At 42.0% G+C, this 19399-nt stretch overlaps 3 protein-coding genes and 2 long non-coding RNA genes across 9 annotated transcripts; 2 read left to right on the top strand and 3 right to left on the bottom strand.

Moving 5' to 3' along the window:
- Nucleotides 1-1062: 1062 nt before the first annotated feature.
- On the top strand, nucleotides 1063-2037 carry LOC110505276 (protein FAM237A). The gene is made up of 2 exons (XM_021584410.3): nucleotides 1063-1443; nucleotides 1809-2037. Exons 1-2 carry the CDS (start codon nucleotides 1080-1082, stop codon nucleotides 1952-1954), a joined length of 510 nt encoding a protein of 169 aa, XP_021440085.3. The 5' UTR covers nucleotides 1063-1079; the 3' UTR covers nucleotides 1955-2037.
- A 126-nt stretch (nucleotides 2038-2163) lies between these two features.
- Nucleotides 2164-10271, top strand: LOC110520142 (caspase-8). Of its 3 annotated transcripts, none has more exons than XM_021597240.3 (13): nucleotides 2164-2371; nucleotides 3584-3867; nucleotides 4113-4218; nucleotides 4355-4499; nucleotides 4592-4665; nucleotides 4819-4864; nucleotides 6669-6742; nucleotides 6907-6940; nucleotides 7054-7149; nucleotides 7296-7384; nucleotides 8619-8739; nucleotides 8848-9361; nucleotides 9505-10271. In XM_021597240.3, exons 2-13 carry the CDS (start codon nucleotides 3587-3589, stop codon nucleotides 9674-9676), a joined length of 1752 nt encoding a protein of 583 aa, XP_021452915.3. In that variant the 5' UTR covers nucleotides 2164-2371; nucleotides 3584-3586; the 3' UTR covers nucleotides 9677-10271. The 3 variants fall into 3 exon arrangements, with proteins under 3 accessions (XP_021452915.3, XP_021452917.2, XP_021452918.2); XM_021597242.3 differs by having other exon boundaries at nucleotides 2202-2371; nucleotides 3669-3867; XM_021597243.3 differs by lacking the exon at nucleotides 3584-3867 and having other exon boundaries at nucleotides 2226-2371.
- On the bottom strand, nucleotides 10260-11827 carry LOC149984638 (flagellum-associated coiled-coil domain-containing protein 1-like). Its single transcript, XM_090229846.1, has 8 exons — nucleotides 11653-11827; nucleotides 11508-11569; nucleotides 11287-11384; nucleotides 11113-11165; nucleotides 10883-10979; nucleotides 10683-10786; nucleotides 10485-10574; nucleotides 10260-10384 (listed from the first exon to the last, which is right to left on the bottom strand). Exons 1-8 carry the CDS (start codon nucleotides 11725-11727, stop codon nucleotides 10295-10297), a joined length of 669 nt encoding a protein of 222 aa, XP_090085972.1. The 5' UTR covers nucleotides 11728-11827; the 3' UTR covers nucleotides 10260-10294.
- A 3118-nt stretch (nucleotides 11828-14945) lies between these two features.
- On the bottom strand, nucleotides 14946-16328 carry LOC149984637 (uncharacterized). 2 transcript variants are annotated; one of them, XR_016494754.1, is made up of 2 exons: nucleotides 15974-16328; nucleotides 14946-15439 (listed from the first exon to the last, which is right to left on the bottom strand). It is a non-coding gene; the product is annotated as an uncharacterized LOC149984637 (long non-coding RNA). The 2 variants fall into 2 exon arrangements; XR_016494755.1 differs by having other exon boundaries at nucleotides 15997-16328.
- A 717-nt stretch (nucleotides 16329-17045) lies between these two features.
- Nucleotides 17046-18428, bottom strand: LOC149984636 (uncharacterized). 2 transcript variants are annotated; one of them, XR_016494913.1, is made up of 2 exons: nucleotides 18074-18428; nucleotides 17046-17539 (listed from the first exon to the last, which is right to left on the bottom strand). It is a non-coding gene; the product is annotated as an uncharacterized LOC149984636 (long non-coding RNA). The 2 variants fall into 2 exon arrangements; XR_016494914.1 differs by having other exon boundaries at nucleotides 18097-18428.
- Between the last annotated feature and the right edge of the window lie 971 nt (nucleotides 18429-19399).

The raw sequence follows: 19399 nt of genomic DNA, 5'->3' as shown, positions 1-19399 counted from the left end.
TATGTCCGATAATATCTCTGAAAGGTTTAGTCACAGTTCCTGTTGTTTTGTTAATACAAGCTTTAACCACAGACCATAGGCCTAATCCAAGGTTGTTCATAAAACCACCTTTTCAGTTCTTGACAAAGTGTATTCAGATGGATTATTAATGTATTAATGAAATATTGTAGTTTTTATTTATTATGTTTTTGTATAGGGGATTTAAAAACAAAGGAACAGATTGATGCACTGCCAAAGAGGAAGGTCTAGGTTATAGCCTCTGTGGACATGAAAGAACCCTCCCTCCAGTGTAAAATTCCTGAAGAATGATGTGTAACAATGTACTTTTCCAATTAACATTTTATGCAAATGATGAATCCGTCCAATAGAAATCAGCATGTGACAGTCAGACAGTGTTCAATCACTTCCATTGGAACGCTAATAAACTATTTGGCCGTCCCTCTTAGATAGACTGACGTACTGTATTTGAGAGCAAACAGATGCGCATCTAAACATCGAGGGCTGCACAAACTACATCACTCTACAAAAGGTAAGTCCCTGTTTTGCACCTGTTGTATTTTACGAGCTTTTTCTTGTAGATTTAATAAAAACCTGAAATTAGAACGTTTTGTTTGAGAAATATTTGTTGCCAGGTGAATCTTGCAAAATGTACTTTATTCGAAATAAAGCAGTTTAAAATAAAACCTTAGTAGGCCTTTCACTTTTATGATATTTCCTCACACAACAGTTATATGCTTATTTTTCATCAATATTTGGCATGTTATTTATAAAAAAAATCATAATTCAAAATAGAGTGCCTGATATTTGTTGGGAACATATTACTTTATTTGTATTTTATGGAAAAATAACTATGTTTTAATCTTTACCATTTAAGGGGAATAGTTTATTCTGAGAACATGTAAATTCCTATGGGCTATCTGTAACAATAGCCTAATTCAAATATCCATTCTGAAAACAGAATACAGGGATAACATTATGTTTGATTAGAGACAAAGTCGTTTTGGTGAATATTGGCGTCGTTCATGTTTTACCAACACTTCCATTCTGTCTCAACACAGATGGATACTACAATCCTCAACATGTTTCTGGCTACAGTGCTGCTCATGGGCTGTGTATGTGTGGTACCTCTCCAAGGTCAGAAGCCAGGACAGGTGGACCCCCTGACTCTGAGCAGGGCATCACAGTGCTGGACCTCCTCCTCAGAGCTCCTGCTGGAGATGCGCTCCCCGAGGATCGCTGACAACGTGCCTGCCTTCTGGGACCTGATGGTGTTCCTTAAGTCGTCAGACAACAGGAAGCACAGTGCTCTATTCTGGGACCTGGCCCAGGTCTTCTGGGACATCTATGTGGATTGTGTCCTGTCCCGGACCCATGGACTGGGGAGGCGGCAGCTAACTTGGCCCCATGAGCAGATCACTGCAACGCGCTCACTCGTCACTGACAGTAAGTACCTGTCTCTGACACTTTTCTCTCCAGTTTACAGTTTGGGCGTGGATACTTTTTAAGGAGCCGAGTTAGGCTCTGTCTGTGTGTACAGGATACATTTTCTATTGCAACTGATATCAAGGCTGATCTGGTGCCATGATTAGAACACAGAAGTAGCCTATAAACGTGTGTTGTGAGATAACGACTGCTACGTTGTGTGTTGCTGTACATATCATTGATTTAGTCAATTGCAAGTCACTGTTAAAAGATCATTACGATGAGATGATGGGATCTGATCTGTACACATAACCATGCTTAAATCTCTGAATGAAACATATTCACCACTAGTAATGAATCGGGTTTTTTCTGACTTTATCTTGCAGAATCTTTTGTTCAGGACTCACAGACTAACGTCTCCAATGACGAGTCATCTCAGGGATGGCTAAAGATCCAGGTTCAGCACTTTGGACCAGGCATTTTAAATCACATCACTCGCACCAGGGGGATCAAGAGTAGATCTATTCTTTAACCACACATTATAATTCAACCAAGTCCATATGTCCTATTGACTTTTTCTACCTTTGATGTGTTGAATAAAAAATATTACATTCAGTGTACTTGCCTAAGTGTATGTCGTGTGTATGACAATGCATGGATGCCACTGTACGTTTGTGAGGATTAGGGTGACTCATCTATATTAATTACAGCTACATTGCAACATTTGGAAAGGGTGAGACCATTGGTTGGAAATATTGAAACGGGGCGTATCCTATGAAATTGGCGTGAGGAAAGCTCGAAGTACTGTACTGACTTCACGCCACTTGTAACGAAACCTCCAGGTACTTTCAAGGAAATAAAATGACTTGTAGTTGTTATCGGGAAGAAGACAGGATCTTTGGAAAAAATTGATATTCCTGTTGTTTAAGTTACCTCTCCAAAAGTACAGGTAGGCCTGTTTGGACTTGAAATATCAGGACGCACATTTACACTTCGAACGCACTATTATTCCTAGTATGGCTTGTTATGGGTGAATTAATGTAGATTTGTCATGGTTTCTCATTCTCAACTTTACGTCTATAATAGTCTAATGAAACAGGGTCGATTTCCGTGCTTATAAACCCAGGGTCGTTACAATAGTGTGGGCTAAATCCGGGTGTACACACTATATGACTTTCAGAATCCTAACATCGCTCAGCCTATCACATTAGAGGCATTTTATGTCACTAAACGATGTGGCACAGACGGCGGTCACACACTGCAAGATATTTTACTTGGTCGTGAGGATTGTTGATACCACGCTATCTCGCAAAAAAAACATTGTTTGTGCACTTCAGAGCTGTAACGAATTGACGCGTTGGTTAATTAAAGGCAAGTACAAAGTGCAGACGCATACTAGTAGTAGTCATCGCTCCGGTTTGTGAGTCTACACCTTCTTGGTGATGCGAAACAACGTCATCATCTCACTGGTTTCTTCTCTGGCGAGCTCGCATTGGCTGTCGCTGATCACCGTTCTCAAAACTTGTCAGGGCACATCTCACACCACAAGAACAATTGCAGATTGTGTGCTGTTAAAATCAAACGTTTGAAAATATCGGGAAGTCTGGGATTCCTGAAAGACGAGATCGGTATCCCTCGGATTGAGTCTCTGAGCCGCTCACATTAAACCAGCGTCCGTGACGGCCGCGCGCCCAGATTAGGCAATGACATGGGGTGTTTTTGTCTCCGATTTTAAAAACTTCTCTGGGACAGCTAAATCGGAGCCAAAAGCGTGTAGTGTACACCCGGTTTAAGAGACGTATTACTCTTTTATATAATTATCTGAGTATAATATTCTAGTGTGTTAAGTATGAGCTCTTCTATAGAATATAAATGTTTCCCCCCCCCATGGATTTCTCTCTGATTTTTATGCGGGTGGAAATTGAAAATTAGACAATTCTAGAACATAATTATGCTGGGACAAACTAGAAAATTCACTGAGGCCCCTAGGGGTCCCCATCCCCCTGAAAGTTGCTGCACTAGAGGGCTATCCAATTGATTACTCACCTGGGCTAATTGATATTTTCAACTGACATTATATTAATACCGTGTACAGAGATTGTAAATTCACAATATGTATTTATAGATATCAAACATAGCAATCATATTGGTATTTCGACAGGAGATGGATTTCCAAAGGCTGCTGTTGCAAGTGGAACAAGCCCTGAGCAGTGAAGAAGTACAAGCACTTGCATTTCTTTGTACAGATTTACTGGGTAAAGACCTGAACTCAGTGACCACAGCTAGTAAACTCTTCTCTCTTCTGACGGACCAAGAACTGTTATCCTCTGATCAACCTTGCTTGCTTGCTGACCTACTACTCACCATCCAGCGGCACAGCTTGTTGCGAGGCCTTGGCCTCAACAACCAGCTACCAACAACCAGTAGACACATCTCGCCTTATAGGTGAATATATAGGCCACATTTACTATAACCTCATCCCCAGGCTTAGTGTTGTCGGAAGTGGCTGGGAATTAAATGATTACTACATCTGAATCCATACATCTCCCCCACAATTGAATACAGACAAAGACAACTACCGACTCATGACACGAATATAAACACTTGTTGTGTTACAGTTGATCACTCCATATACTGTACTGTGATGTTCTCTGAAAAGTGAAGGACACATTGTATCTAACCATCTGCAGAAAGATGCTGTATGACCTGTCAGAGAACATCACTCGAGATGAGTTGCGGGAGATCAAGTTCTTGTTGAGTAATGAACTCCCTCGTAGAAAACTGGAGGACAACCTGGTGAGTATGTCAGAACAGTCTAAAATGTAATATGTGTTGTCCAGAGTAGGGCAGTAACCTTTTACAGTTTTTTGTGCAATTTAGTGCTTATATTGATGGACCAACTGACGGTACACATTTTGCTTTATTCTTTCAGACAACCTTGCAATTATTCCTGGAAATGGAGAAAATGGATATTTTGAGCATCGTAAAACTAAACACTCTTGAAAGCATTATTGAAAGTGTCTGCCCCGTGTTGAAAAAAACGATCAAAAAGTACAAGACACAGAATTCCTTATCTGGTAAATCACTTATATGCTGAACTAGCCAATCCCTTGCCTGTCAAGGATTTAGAACGGGGATATGACTGAGATGTTTTCTGCTATTCAATCAGGACCAGGAACTCAAGAGACAGGGGTGGGACAGTTAAGACCAACATCTGTGTCTGAAGCTCATGCAGGAATCCAGGTAACATACAATGCTCGTCAGCACACCTTTTTTAAATGTCTTACATTATCTTGATATCCAGTTCTCATGGACACATTTCAGTTCATATCTTGATAAGCTACTACAGTATAATCCTCACAGACTCTCATGCCTGTTTTATTTGCTTTCCTTCAGGCTGCCTCCATGCTTCCAAAGAGGCCTGTCTCTTGTGAACTATCAGGTAGATGGGAGCTGTCACTATCCACTGGGCACAAACTGGTTGAATCAACGTTGAATCACCTCCTACTAGAGAGTTGATCTTCAGCTGTTCACTTGGTCTCCCATCCAGGGTTTTAACCAAGCCCTGCTTTTATATTTGTTACTGACTACTATTAATGTGCTATCGTGAGAATGACTTTCAGTGATCTCTTAAAAACTAAATAGATTCACTGTTGCTATCAAAGTCATTCCAAAAAGGTAGGTTTAACAGAGCAAATGAAATGGGACCATACTTTATCAGACATATATCATCAATGATGCAATTCAGGGCTATATAGCATTAACAAAGTCATCAACAGCTATTGTTTCAATTCAACCCAGAATTCAACAACAAAAATAGACAATACATATGCTTAGGGTTTCAAGCTTTGGTTGATTTCAAGTGTAATCTTCAAGTTTTAATCATTAATATGTTGGATTCACATCTCCATCTCAACCAAAAAGTTGAAGAGTATAACTCATTCTAATGAAACTTTATTCAAAGTGCTTTTAATGTTTGATTAGATTAGATGTAGTACTATTCTTTAACTTGCATTTGTGGTTGAGATGGAGATGTGAATCCAACCTATGAATTATTCATTTGTGTAATATCAACATTTGAAGGAGATGTATATGCTGCTTGGATAGCTCCATCTGTACCACTGAATTAGTCTGGCTTTAATTCCAGTTTGTCTACAAATTAACAATTGAAATGTTGGATTCACGTCTCAATCTCAACCGAAAATCAAAATGAAAGAGTAGGTCTAAGTCAAACTTGAAATGCACTGTAAATAAAGTTTCATTTGATTTAGTCCTATTCTTTAACTTTGATTATAGGTTGAGATGGAGACGTGAATCTAACATATACATTATTGATTTGTAGACCAGATGGAATTTGTTGGCCATCAAACAAAATTCAATATCACTTTTGCAATACAGTCAATAGCCTATTAACTTGTCGACAAGTTAACAAATGATGTTGGATCTCCAACTAAACCCAAAAAAGTTAAAGAATGGGATTAAGCCAGTGGCTCTAATGAAACTATCCAAGCATTAAATGTTGATATTTGGTTGCGTTGTCAACCAAACACAATTCAATATTCATTTTGTAATACAGTAAATTGCCGAAAGTAAAAAATATCTTACAAACTAATGTAACAGTATTTATTCAACCTTAAAATGAGTAACACATCCATGGCCATATTTTGAGGTTACTGTAACTATAAATGTCTTCTTATATAATCATATAAAGCGTGCATGTTCAAGATAGCATGAATAGGTCGTCGCAGGTCTGTGGAGATCTTCACAATTGCTGTAATAATCTGTGCAGAATCATGAACAACATCGATCACTTGCACTATGTACTTTTATTGTTATCTCAATTACAATCCAATTCATTTGTTTGTGCTATTAGATAAAGCACAGTGATAACATATCAAGTTGTGTAAATACAACATATGTGACATTTGAACTTTGTTGAGCTTTTTAATGGTTGAAAGCATGGTGATAACACATTTAGATGACAACTAAACCATAAATCAGATGTTGTTTTCCCATTGGAATTTGGTTGTGCTTTTAGCTTTGGGAATTCAACACATTTCCGGCAGTCTTTTTGACTGGGCGAATAAAGGTTGAAATCTCAACCAAATATGACCAAAATGTCAACGTTGAAATGACACGATCTGCCCAGTGGGTACTGTCAATGTCAAATCTTCTTCACTATGTTATAACATGCTCACCTTCCATTTCCTGTTTGTCTTACACATTCCATTTCCTGTTTGTCTTAGTTGAACCGTATGGCCATTCTGACGAGACTCTCACTCCCCCCACTTACTTCTCGAGTTCACAGCCTTCAGCCAAGGTAAGTGTCTAATGTTCAGTCCAGGTTTTGGGGCCACACTTATTTGCTGTATATGCTGCATTGGAGCATACAGCCTACATCAACAGGAACACCCCGCCAGTCTTTACATCAGAGGCCATGGCCACCCCTCATGTCTGTGTAGTAACCTCTTCTTCCATTCACAGGTATCCTCTCTGAATCGATCTGACACCTCTCTGGGTAAGTCCCACACTGAACATGCTGTGCCGCCCTCTACCTTTGTTCTCTGTTTTGGAGTACAGTACAGAACTCACTTGACCTTTTTGTGTCATCTTGGTCTATCCACACAACAGATGTTCGGAGAGTCTCATATTCGATGGATGCAGGACTTTCACATGGGCTGAGTCTCCTAAGTACCAATGGGGACAACTGTGCTGCTCCCATTAAAGGTCAATTGAGAATGTATAATGCCAATCTGCAAAAGGGGCCTTCTGACTCTTCCCTTTCCCACTCACTCTGTTGGCTCATTGGCCTCACTGTTTGTTAGCTGTATCATTGATGCATTCTTACCTGATCCATGTCTTCTCTCATATAGAGTATAATCATGTTTCATCCACATCCTCATGTGGAGACAATAAGAACTTTGGCCCAGCAGATCCTCAGAGAGGAAACACCAAAAGAGAGGTTTCTCTTATAATTATCTTTTTTAAAGGAGCGTTGACAAAGTCATGTCAGTGCCTGTTTTTACTGAAAGCGGATTGTAATGTATGGATTATTTTAGGTACACTAGTTGTTTCTGGGATTATGGATTTGTATATGATGTACGGTGCATTCGGAAAGTATTCAGACCCCTTGACTTTTTCCAGATTTTTGTTACATTACAGCCTTATTCTAAAATTGATGAAATTGTGTTTTTCCCCTCATCAATCTACACACAATACCCCATAATGACAAAGCAAAAACAGTTTTTTGTAATTTTTTTGCAAATATATATAAAAAGCTGAGGTATCACATTTTGTAGTACTTTGTTGAAGCACCTTTGGAAGCGATTACAGCCTCAAGTCTTCTTGGGTTTGACGCTACAAGCTTGGCACACCTGTATTTGGGGAGTTTCTCCCACTCTTCTCTACAGATCCTCTCAAGTTCTGTCAGGTTGGATGGGGAGTGTCCCTGCACAGCTATTTTCAGGTCTCTCCAGAGATGTTTGATCCAGTTCAAGTCCAGGATCTGGCTGGGCCACTGAAGGACATTCAGAGACTTGGAAGGTGAACCTTCGCCCCAGTCGGAGTTCTTGGTCACCTCCCTGACTAAGGCCCTTCTCCCCCAATTGCTCAGTTTGGCCGGGCGGCCAGCTGTAGGAAGAATCTTGGTGGTTCCAAACTTCTTCCATTTAAGAACGAGGGAGGCCACTGTGTTCTTGGGGACCTTCAATGTTCCAGACATTTTTTGGTACCCTACCCCAGATCTGTGCCTCGACACCATCCTGTCTCGGAGCTCTACGGACAATTCCTTGGTTTTTGCTCTGACATGCACTGTCAACTGTGGGACCTTTAATAGACAGGTGTGTGCCTTTCCAAATCATGTCCAGTCAATTGAATTCACCACAGGTGGACTCCAATCAAGTTGTAGAAACATCTCAAGGATAATAAATGGAAACAGGATGGACCTGAGCTCAATTTCGAGTCTCATAGCAAAGGGTCTGAATACTTATGTGAATATGGTATTTCTGTTTTTATGTTTAGTACATTTGCAAACACTACTAAAACCCTGTTTTTCGCTTCATCATTATGGGGTATTGTGTGGAGATTGATGAGAAAACTGTTTTATTTAATACACCGGATGTAACGTAACAAAATGTGGAAAAAGTCAAGGGGTCTGAAGATTTTCCGAATGCTCTACATGTATTTTCTTTCTGTAGGAACTGGGAGAATATTCTATGACAGGAAAAAAGAGAGGTTTCTGTCTGATCATTAACAACTGCGACTTTAGAAATTCCCCTCTACCGTTAAAAGAAAGAGCGGGAACACACATTGACAAAAGTAAGATCATCTTTACTTGTAATACTTACTATACTGAAATACTTCCAATACCTGTATGTGGGTTGCTTTTGAAGAACCAGGGATCAACCACAACCACTTGTGTTTTAGAGAGTTTGGTGAGTGTGTTTAAGTGGCTGGGCTTTGAGACACAGACTGAGCCAGACTGCAGTCGGGAGAAGATACTGTCTCTACTTGCGGAGCTGCGCAACCGGGATCACAGCCAGATGGACTGCCTGGTGTGCTGCGTTCTGAGCCACGGCCTAGAGGGAGGTGTTTACGGGGTGGACGGGCTGGAGGTCAGTGTCAGGGAGCTCACAGAGCCCTTCTCTGGACTGGAGTGCAGCTCACTGAGGGACAAGCCCAAGCTGTTCTTCATCCAGGCCTGTCAGGGCAACAAGGAACAAAAGCAAGTGTTCATCCAGTCTGATGGCCCAGCACCAAGCTCTACTACCTCCAGCTCTATCTGCACTGATGCAGTGGTACACAGAGACTCCATTCCCACTGATGCTGACTTCCTTCTGGGCATGGCCACTGTCCCTCACTTTGCCTCTTTTAGAGACAAGAGGCAGGGCACTTGGTTCATCCAGTCGTTGTGCCAGAACCTCATCAACTTGGTGCCCAGGTTAGTGCTCAGAAATATGCTTGGTCTCTCTGTTGTTAGATTCTGCCATCAGTACACAGTGAAATATGACGTACAGATGTGAGCGTATTGTTGGTAAATTAATATCATGTTTGATTTCCTCTCATTGTTCTCTCTCTGTCCAGTGGGTATGACTTGCTGTCCATCCTGACCAAGGTGAATGATGATGTCAGCAGAAAGACAAATGGCATTAAGAAGCAGATGCCCCAGCCTGCATACTCGCTCAGAAAGAGGGTGGTCTTTCCCATTCCCAAAGAACCACCTCCCAGACTATGTGAGCCACAAGCATTGGCTTGAGAACACTAGAGCAGATTTCTTTAATGGTCGTCACCTTTCCCATCTATTCAGGGTACTGATTCAGAAACTAGTTGAGTGGACTCTCACCGACGATATTAATCCATGGGGAAAAGACTAGTACTTGAATAGCACTGCCCTAGACTGAGAGACTGTCTCCACACTCCTGTCTACACTGCACACCTCAGGGATCCCTCAAGTATAAACTGCTGTGTTTTTCCAAAACTGAATGTTAACTGTTTTTTACACCTTATATAAAAAATGAAATTCAGTATAAATATATCCAAAGAACTGTAAATAGAACGTTTCAGGAATTTTTTTAAAGGGTGTTTTTAAATGTTGTAGAGAAAAAGCAAGAACAACCGAAGAGCACTTAATATGCAACGTTTTCCACATGTTTTTTTCTAAATGGTCAATTTCTTACTCCCTTGCACATTGGCTTCCTAAATGAATACAAAATAACATTTTCAATCAATATAGATAATGTTGTTGTTGCTGCTGTTTCAATACATCACAGTGTACTCCTTGACACCACATGTCATACAACACATTTAAGACAAATTCTATGATGGAAGAATAAAAAATATGGTCAAACATGTATTGGTGTGGTCATGAGTTGCACTATGGCTCTGTTGGTTCTTGCGTGATGCATGACATGCGTCTTGGTCCAAGCTGGCTTGGGTTTTTCCCGAAGTCTGACATACGACAGGTCTGTCACAACAACAAGATAGCCATCACTAGCAGGTTTGAACAGAAACTTCAGTGACAGTTTCTCTGAATGAAGAGGATACATAGAGTATCAGTAGCTTACCACAATATCCAGTTGCTCTTGTGTCTGGTGATAAGCTGTTCTCAACAAACTGATGGTTACATCCTTCTCTGTCAGCTCACCAGCTAGTACCTAGAAAGCCACACACGCTCAGTGACTTCAGAGGTAAACTATCCCATTGTCCGAACCACCTATAAGTCAAATTCAGGTTAACATTGGTAGCAACAATCCTCCTCTGACCTGTATCTCCTCCTCAAACCTGGCCTGGAGTTCTGCCATTTCTGCCTCAAAGGCCTTTCTTTGGTTATCCTTTTCCTGCTCACTTTTGTTCAGCTGCTCACGTGCTGTCAGTGATGAGAAATATACCATTTCTAAATGTCAACACTGAAACTGAGGAGCTGTATAATCACTCTACTTTGCACAATTGTTAATAACCTCACAATGCATCAGTTGGTCCATGAGATGCCTTTCCTGCTCCTCTTTCCAGCTGTTCTCCTTCCTTAGCCAGCTGCTACGCATCTCCTCAAATATACTGTCCTGGAGCAGTAGGGAAAAAAAACACTATTTGAATTTTCAATAAATAAATCTACCTTTTTTTTGCAGTGCAAAAAATGTGAAACACCAAGTTCTGACTGGTGCCATCTGGCAACAGGTGGCAAGGCTAATTCACCTTGTATGTGCGGAAGGAGCTTTTGAGGAAGTCATACTCTTTCTCCAGCAGGGCTGTGAGGGTTGACAAGCAAAGAAAGGGTGAGAGTGATAGGGACAGGGACAGGGACAGGTTGAAGAGACAGTATTAGTTAGACTGTTAGGCTGCCACAAGTCATTGTTTCCTGTTTAATACCACATCTCTCCTCTGCACAGCCCTTCTCCCCCTCCAGAGTCTTGGTATGGAGGGTCACTAAAGCACTGATCTCTGATCTGTGGGCTTGCATTAGCTGCCTGTAAGTCAGAGGGAAGTGGTGACTGGGAATCACCTCTTTGTCAAAGGACCTTATTCCAATTTGACAGTCTAGCATGAAAGGACGCCACCTCTGCTAGCTGTGTGGGGCATAAAGTACCTACTCTATCTCCTGTTGTTGCTGCTGCCTAACTCTCTCAGCTCTCCGCTCTGCTTCGTCCAACAGCTGTGAAACAGAGACATGATGAAGTTAGGAGTCAGAGGTCCCCTTTAGATGACCATGTTGGAGAAACTATCTAGATATCTCACCGCACGGCAGCTGTGCTGGTGGGACCGCCGTTCATCCTTTAGGAGGTCTGTCAGTTTCCCCATCTGCTCCTGCATGTCCTGCAAAAAACCCTGCCTAGCGAACACAAAGGCAATAAGCCAAGCATGTAAAGGCCAATAACTCTGTAATCCAGAAGAGCAGATTTCATGCACAGAATGTTACTATCCATGTGAAACTACCCAAATCAACTATATCAGTGGTGTTTGAATGAGTTCTGTGCTTTGAGTGACATATCATACTGACAACTGACTAAATACAGGGAAATTAAAAACTCACATGTTCATAGTTTGGGAAACCCAGTAGCCCACTAGGCCTGAGGACTACACTGTGCAAGTTCTCAGGTTTTTGCTGGAATTCTAATATGAGGTCATAGTTAACTTCTAGGTTCTCACAAACTTTACTGTTCCAGTAATCTCTGTTAATCCAGAAGTCAAATATTTCTCCGTCTATACGCAGAATCTGCCCATTGGATCTGCCCAATCTGCCCACTGTTCCAGAATTTGAGAAAAAAAATCATTTCTGGGAATGAATCAAGCTTTACACATCCCTAAAGTCACTAGACACATAAGCATGTTGCAGACTGACCAAGTGGGAAAGCAATCATAGGGCGCGCATGGGCACGTGTTTAAAAATACTAAATATACACTGTTTTTAATATATACTGTAATACTACTAGCCACCTAGCAATTTTATGAAGTTGGCTTTAGCTAGCCAAGATTGAGACCCTATCTCCCATTCTCACAACTAGATACACTACAAAAGTATGTGGACACCTGCTTGTCGAACATCTCCAAAATCATGGGCATTAATACAGAGTTGGTTCCTTCTTTGCTGCTATAACAGCCTCCACTCTTCTTCTGGGAAGGCTTTCCACTAGATGTTGGAACATTGCTGTGGAGACTTGCTTCCATTCAGCCACAAGAGCATTATTGAGGTCGGATACTGATGTTGGGCGATTAGGCCTGGTTCAAAGTCGGCATTCCAAATCATCCCAAATGTGTTCGATGAGGTTGAGGTCAGGGCTCTGTGCAGGCCTGTAAAGTTCTTCCACCCGGTCTCGACAAACCATTTCTGTATGGACCTCACTTTTTCTGCACTGGGGCATTGTCATGCTGAAACAGGAAAGGGCCTTCCCCAAACTGTTGACACCAAGTTGGAAGCACAGAATCATCTAGAATGTCATTGTATGCTGTAGCATTAAGATTTCCCTTCACTGGAACTAAGGGGCCTAGCCCGAACAATAAAAAACAGCCCCAGACCATTATTCCTCCTCCATCAAACTTTACAGTTGGCACTATGCATTCGGGCAGTTAGCATTCTCCTGGCTTCCGCCAAACCCAGATTCGTCAGTCGGACTGCCAGATGGTGAAGTGTGATTCATCACTCCAGAGAAGGCGTTTCCACTGCTCTAGAGTCCAATGGTGGCAAGCTTTACACCACTCCAGCCAACATTTGGCATTGTGCATGGTGATCTTAGCCACGGAAACCAATTTCCCGAAGCTTCGTGAAACAGTTATTGTGCTGACGTTGCTTCCAAGAGGCCGTTTGGTACTCGTGAGTGTTGCAACTGAGGACAGGAGATTTGTACGCGCTTCAGCACTCTACGGTCCCATTCTGTGAGCTTGTGTGGCCTACCACTTTGCAGCTGAGCCATTGTTTCTCCTAGACATTTCCACTTCACAATAACAGCCCTTACAGTCGACTGGGGCACGAAATGACTTGTTGGAAAGGTTGCATCCTATGACGATGCCACGTTGAAAGTCACTGAGCTCTTCAGTAAGGCCAATGTTTGTCTATGGAGATTGCATGGCTGTGTGCTCGACTTTATGCACCTGTCAGCAACAGCGGTGGCTGAAATAGTTGAATCCACTAATTTGAAGGGGTGTCCACATACTTTTGTATATATAGTGTACCAAGAAGCCATTTCAGGCTATCAACGAAGAGTAGCTAGCTTGTCTCACTATCTTAGCTGGCATGCCTGCTGGCAAGGTTGATAGACTTTAGAGAAGCAAGTAATTTCTAAATGTACTGAATAAAGCGTCCACACAGATCCACAGATGGTAGACCTCGATAGTCCAGCGTCCCATTGTGACATAGCTAAGACCACCATTCACGGGAGATGCACAGCCCAAATGAGCGCCTTCCCACAATTCCCAACCAACTGGTCTCTTGGTTCATTTGAATGTGTTGACAGTTGGAGAAATTGCTTGAGCTGTGCTGAAATTTCAAAAAGTATGAAAGCCAACGGTCAAATACTCTAGAACACTGCTGTGCGTACACGTACACCTTTGGTACTTAAGACTCACATCCCTTTCAATCTTTTACCAGATTTTAGGAGATGTAGAGAAGCATATTTAGTATCTTTAAAAAAATAACCACCAGTCAGGAGGATACAGACAGCGCTAGAGGTATGCTTAGATATGCAGAAAAATGTACTTACAGTATTAAGCATAATAATTACCGCTCTAGATTGCAAGAAAAACGTGTTTCAGGAGTGTTAGAAATGTACAATTCTCCAACAATTATCCACCCCCCAGCCATTGCCATCCAAACAAATTTTGGAGGCGCATGACGCTCCTGAAAGAAATCCTATGAACCTGTTTAATCAGCACAACAACACTAAATTAAAACAATGATACTGTAGGACTCCGTATATATATATTTTTTATAAATAACCCACCGGGCACACCACGTTATTTCATTGATAACCGAGTAAAATTTGGTTGAAACATTGATCAATGAGATTGCAACTTATATTCACCCACTCAAACAGACAGCCAAACGTTAGTTGGATTTCCATTTTATCACTATGATTTCAACCGTCTAAATGCATAAGCAAATTCCAATGGAAAAACAATGTCTCATTTTTGGTTTAGTTGTCACCCAAATGTCTATCCCTGCACTTTCAACCATTTAGGGCTCCCGAGTGGCGCAGCGGTCTCAGTGCTAAAGGCGTCACTACAGACCCTGGTTCGATCCCGGGCTGTATCACAACCGGCCGTGATTGGGAGTCCCATATGGCAGCACACAATAGGCCCAGTGTTGTCCGGGATAGGGGAGGGTTTGGCCGGGGTAGGCCGTCATTGTAAAATAAGAATTTGTTGTTAAATAAAACATGTTTTTAAAAGCAAATCAAATCAAAATGTATTTGTCACATGCTTCATGAACAACATGTTTAGACTAACAGTGAAATTCTTACGTTCCCTTCCCAACAATGCAGAAATATATATAAATTTTTCAAAGCAAAAAAAAGCACAGCAAAGTAAAAATGGGATAAAATGTCAGATATTTTGTTTATTTATACAACAGATGAATGTGTTACTTCATCGAATGGCAGAACAAAATTAACTGGATTACAGTTAAGATTACAATAAAAGTACAGGGCCTCCCGAGTGGTGCAGCGGTCTAAGGCACTGCATCTCAGTGCTAGAGGTGTCACCACAGACCCAGGATCGATTCCAGGCTGTGTCGCAGCAGGCCACGACCGGGAGACCCATGAGGCGGCGCACAATTGGCCCATTGTCGTCAGGGTTAAGTGCGTTTGGCCGGATGGGATGTCCTTGTCCCACCGTGCTCTAGCGACTCATAGTGGCGGGCCGGGTGCATGCACGCTGACAACGGTTGCCAGTTGTATGGTGTTTCCTCTGGCACATTGGTGCGGCGGGCTTCTGGGTTAAGCGAGCAGTGCGGCTCGACAAGGCCATGTTTTGAAGGACGCATGGTTCTCGAACTTTGCCTCTCCCGAGTCCGTATGGGACAAGATGGTAACTACCAATAGGATATTGGGGAGAAAAAGGTGTAAAAAAGAGATTACAATAAAAGTACATAGTGCAAGTGATCGATGTTGTTCATGATTCTGCACAGATTATTACAGCAATTGTGAAGATCTCCACAGACCTGCGACAACCTATTCATGCTATCTTGAACATGCATGCTTTATATGATTATATAAGAAAAATGTTATAGCTACAGTAACCTCAAAATATGTCCATGGATGTGTTACTCATTTTAAGGTTTAATATTACAAATAGTCTTAACTTTAGGCTATCTACTATATTACAAAAGTAGTAATGAATTGTGTTTGGTTGTTGCAACCAAATATTAACATTTAAAGAAGATGTACAAGTACATTAGGAAAGTATTCAGACCCGTTGACTTTTTCCACATTTTGTTACGTTACAGGCTTACTCAAAAATTGCTTAAATAAAAATCCTCATCAATCTACACACCATACCCCATAATGATAAAGCAAAGGGTTTTTCAAAATGTTTGCAAATGTATTAAAATAAAAAACAGAAATACCTTATTTACATAAGCATTCAGACCTTTTGTTTATGAGACTCTGGTGCATCCTGTTTCCATTGACCATCCTTGAGATGTTTCTACAACTTGATTGGAGTCGAACCTGTAAATTCAATTGATTAGACATGATTTGTAAAGGCACATACCTGTCTAAATAAGATCCCACAGTTAACAGTGCATGTCAGAGCAAAAACCAAGCCATGAGGTCGAGGGAATTGTCCGCAGAGCTCTGAGACAGGATTTTGACGAGGCACAGATCTGGGGAAGGGTTCCAAAATATTTCTGTAGCATTGAAGGTCCCCAAGAACACAGTGGCCTCCATCATTCTTAAATAGAAGAAGTTTGGAACCACCAAGACTCTTCCTAAAGATGGCTGCCTGGCCAAACTGAGCAATTGGGGGAGAAGGGCCTTGATCTGGGAGGTGACAAAGAACCCGATGGTCACTCGGACAGAGTTTGAGTCCTTCTGTGGAGATGAGAGAACCTTTCAGAAGGACAACCATCTCTGCAGCACTCCACCAATTAGGCCTTTATGGTAGAGTGGCCAGTTGGAGCCACTCCTCAGTAAAAGGCACATGACAGCCCGCTTGGAGTTTGCCAAAAGGCACCTGAATGCCAAGCGTCACGTCTGGAGGAAATCTGACACCATTCCTATGGTGAAGCCTGGTGGTGGTAGCATCATGCTGTGGGGATGTTTGGCAGTCCTTGTTTGGCAGGCTCCCGAGTGGCGCAGCGGTCTCAGTGCTAAAGGCGTCACTACAGACCCTGGTTCGATCCCGGGCTGTATCACAACCGGCCGTGATTGGGAGTCCCATATGGCAGCACACAATAGGCCCAGTGTTGTCCGGGATAGGGGAGGGTTTGGCCGGGGTAGGCCGTCATTGTAAAATAAGAATTTGTTGTTAAATAAAACATGTTTTTAAAAGCAAATCAAATCAAAATGTATTTGTCACATGCTTCATGAACAACATGTTTAGACTAACAGTGAAATTCTTACGTTCCCTTCCCAACAATGCAGAAATATATATACATTTTTCAAAGCAAAAAAAAGCACAGCAAAGTAAAAATGGGATAAAATGTCAGATATTTTGTTTATTTATACAACAGATGAATGTGTTACTTCATCGAATGGCAGAACAAAATTAACTGGATTACAGTTAAGATTACAATAAAAGTACAGGGCCTCCCGAGTGGTGCAGCGGTCTAAGGCACTGCATCTCAGTGCTAGAGGTGTCACCACAGACCCAGGATCGATTCCAGGCTGTGTCGCAGCAGGCCACGACCGGGAGACCCATGAGGCGGCGCACAATTGGCCCATTGTCGTCAGGGTTAAGTGCGTTTGGCCGGATGGGATGTCCTTGTCCCACCGTGCTCTAGCGACTCATAGTGGCGGGCCGGGTGCATGCACGCTGACAACGGTTGCCAGTTGTATGGTGTTTCCTCTGGCACATTGGTGCGGCGGGCTTCTGGGTTAAGCGAGCAGTGCGGCTCGACAAGGCCATGTTTTGAAGGACGCATGGTTCTCGAACTTTGCCTCTCCCGAGTCCGTATGGGACAAGATGGTAACTACCAATAGGATATTGGGGAGAAAAAGGTGTAAAAAAGAGATTACAATAAAAGTACATAGTGCAAGTGATCGATGTTGTTCATGATTCTGCACAGATTATTACAGCAATTGTGAAGATCTCCACAGACCTGCGACAACCTATTCATGCTATCTTGAACATGCATGCTTTATATGATTATATAAGAAAAATGTTATAGCTACAGTAACCTCAAAATATGTCCATGGATGTGTTACTCATTTTAAGGTTTAATATTACAAATAGTCTTAACTTTAGGCTATCTACTATATTACAAAAGTAGTAATGAATTGTGTTTGGTTGTTGCAACCAAATATTAACATTTAAAGAAGATGTACAAGTACATTAGGAAAGTATTCAGACCCGTTGACTTTTTCCACATTTTGTTACGTTACAGGCTTACTCAAAAATTGCTTAAATAAAAATCCTCATCAATCTACACACCATACCCCATAATGATAAAGCAAAGGGTTTTTCAAAATGTTTGCAAATGTATTAAAATAAAAAACAGAAATACCTTATTTACATAAGCATTCAGACCTTTTGTTTATGAGACTCTGGTGCATCCTGTTTCCATTGACCATCCTTGAGATGTTTCTACAACTTGATTGGAGTCGAACCTGTAAATTCAATTGATTAGACATGATTTGTAAAGGCACATACCTGTCTAAATAAGATCCCACAGTTAACAGTGCATGTCAGAGCAAAAACCAAGCCATGAGGTCGAGGGAATTGTCCGCAGAGCTCTGAGACAGGATTTTGACGAGGCACAGATCTGGGGAAGGGTTCCAAAATATTTCTGTAGCATTGAAGGTCCCCAAGAACACAGTGGCCTCCATCATTCTTAAATAGAAGAAGTTTGGAACCACCAAGACTCTTCCTAAAGATGGCTGCCTGGCCAAACTGAGCAATTGGGGGAGAAGGGCCTTGATCTGGGAGGTGACAAAGAACCCGATGGTCACTCGGACAGAGTTTGAGTCCTTCTGTGGAGATGAGAGAACCTTTCAGAAGGACAACCATCTCTGCAGCACTCCACCAATTAGGCCTTTATGGTAGAGTGGCCAGTTGGAGCCACTCCTCAGTAAAAGGCACATGACAGCCCGCTTGGAGTTTGCCAAAAGGCACCTGAATGCCAAGCGTCACGTCTGGAGGAAATCTGACACCATTCCTATGGTGAAGCCTGGTGGTGGTAGCATCATGCTGTGGGGATGTTTGGCAGTCCTTGTTTGGCAGGCTCCCGAGTGGCGCAGCGGTCTCAGTGCTAAAGGCGTCACTACAGACCCTGGTTCGATCCCGGGCTGTATCACAACCGGCCGTGATTGGGAGTCCCATATGGCAGCACACAATAGGCCCAGTGTTGTCCGGGATAGGGGAGGGTTTGGCCGGGGTAGGCCGTCATTGTAAAATAAGAATTTGTTGTTAAATAAAACATGTTTTTAAAAGCAAATCAAATCAAAATGTATTTGTCACATGCTTCATGAACAACATGTTTAGACTAACAGTGAAATTCTTACGTTCCCTTCCCAACAATGCAGAAATATATATACATTTTTCAAAGCAAAAAAAAGCACAGCAAAGTAAAAATGGGATAAAATGTCAGATATTTTGTTTATTTATACAACAGATGAATGTGTTACTTCATCGAATGGCAGAACAAAATTAACTGGATTACAGTTAAGATTACAATAAAAGTACAGGGCCTCCCGAGTGGTGCAGCGGTCTAAGGCACTGCATCTCAGTGCTAGAGGTGTCACCACAGACCCAGGATCGATTCCAGGCTGTGTCGCAGCAGGCCACGACCGGGAGACCCATGAGGCGGCGCACAATTGGCCCATTGTCGTCA

This window comes from Oncorhynchus mykiss, chromosome 3 (genome assembly GCF_057628025.1).
Source record: "Oncorhynchus mykiss isolate SJ-2025 chromosome 3, ASM5762802v1, whole genome shotgun sequence".
Taxonomy (NCBI): Eukaryota; Metazoa; Chordata; class Actinopteri; order Salmoniformes; family Salmonidae; genus Oncorhynchus; species Oncorhynchus mykiss.
This window is presented reverse-complemented; position numbering and strand designations above follow the sequence as displayed.

Bases quoted from the DNA above. Each gene is read 5' to 3' on its own strand.
- LOC149984638 (XM_090229846.1), bottom strand. From the start codon at position 11,727: ATGCAGGAGCAGATGGGGAAACTGACAGACCTCCTAAAGGATGAACGG. The intron at 10,980-11,112 runs GTGAATTAGCCT...CTACTGCTCCAG, and splicing joins GCTCCTTCCGCACATACAAG to GACAGTATATTTGAGGAGAT. The intron at 10,575-10,682 runs GTCAGAGGAGGA...GTGGCTTTCTAG, and splicing joins GGTTTGAGGAGGAGATACAG to GTACTAGCTGGTGAGCTGAC.
- LOC110520142 (XM_021597240.3), top strand. From the start codon at position 3,587: ATGGATTTCCAAAGGCTGCTGTTGCAAGTGGAACAAGCCCTGAGCAGT. The intron at 7,385-8,618 runs GTTTCTCTTATA...TTCTTTCTGTAG, and splicing joins GAGGAAACACCAAAAGAGAG to GAACTGGGAGAATATTCTAT. The intron at 8,740-8,847 runs GTAAGATCATCT...CTTGTGTTTTAG, and splicing joins GGGAACACACATTGACAAAA to AGAGTTTGGTGAGTGTGTTT.
- LOC110505276 (XM_021584410.3), top strand. From the start codon at position 1,080: ATGTTTCTGGCTACAGTGCTGCTCATGGGCTGTGTATGTGTGGTACCT. The intron at 1,444-1,808 runs GTAAGTACCTGT...TTTATCTTGCAG, and splicing joins GCGCTCACTCGTCACTGACA to AATCTTTTGTTCAGGACTCA.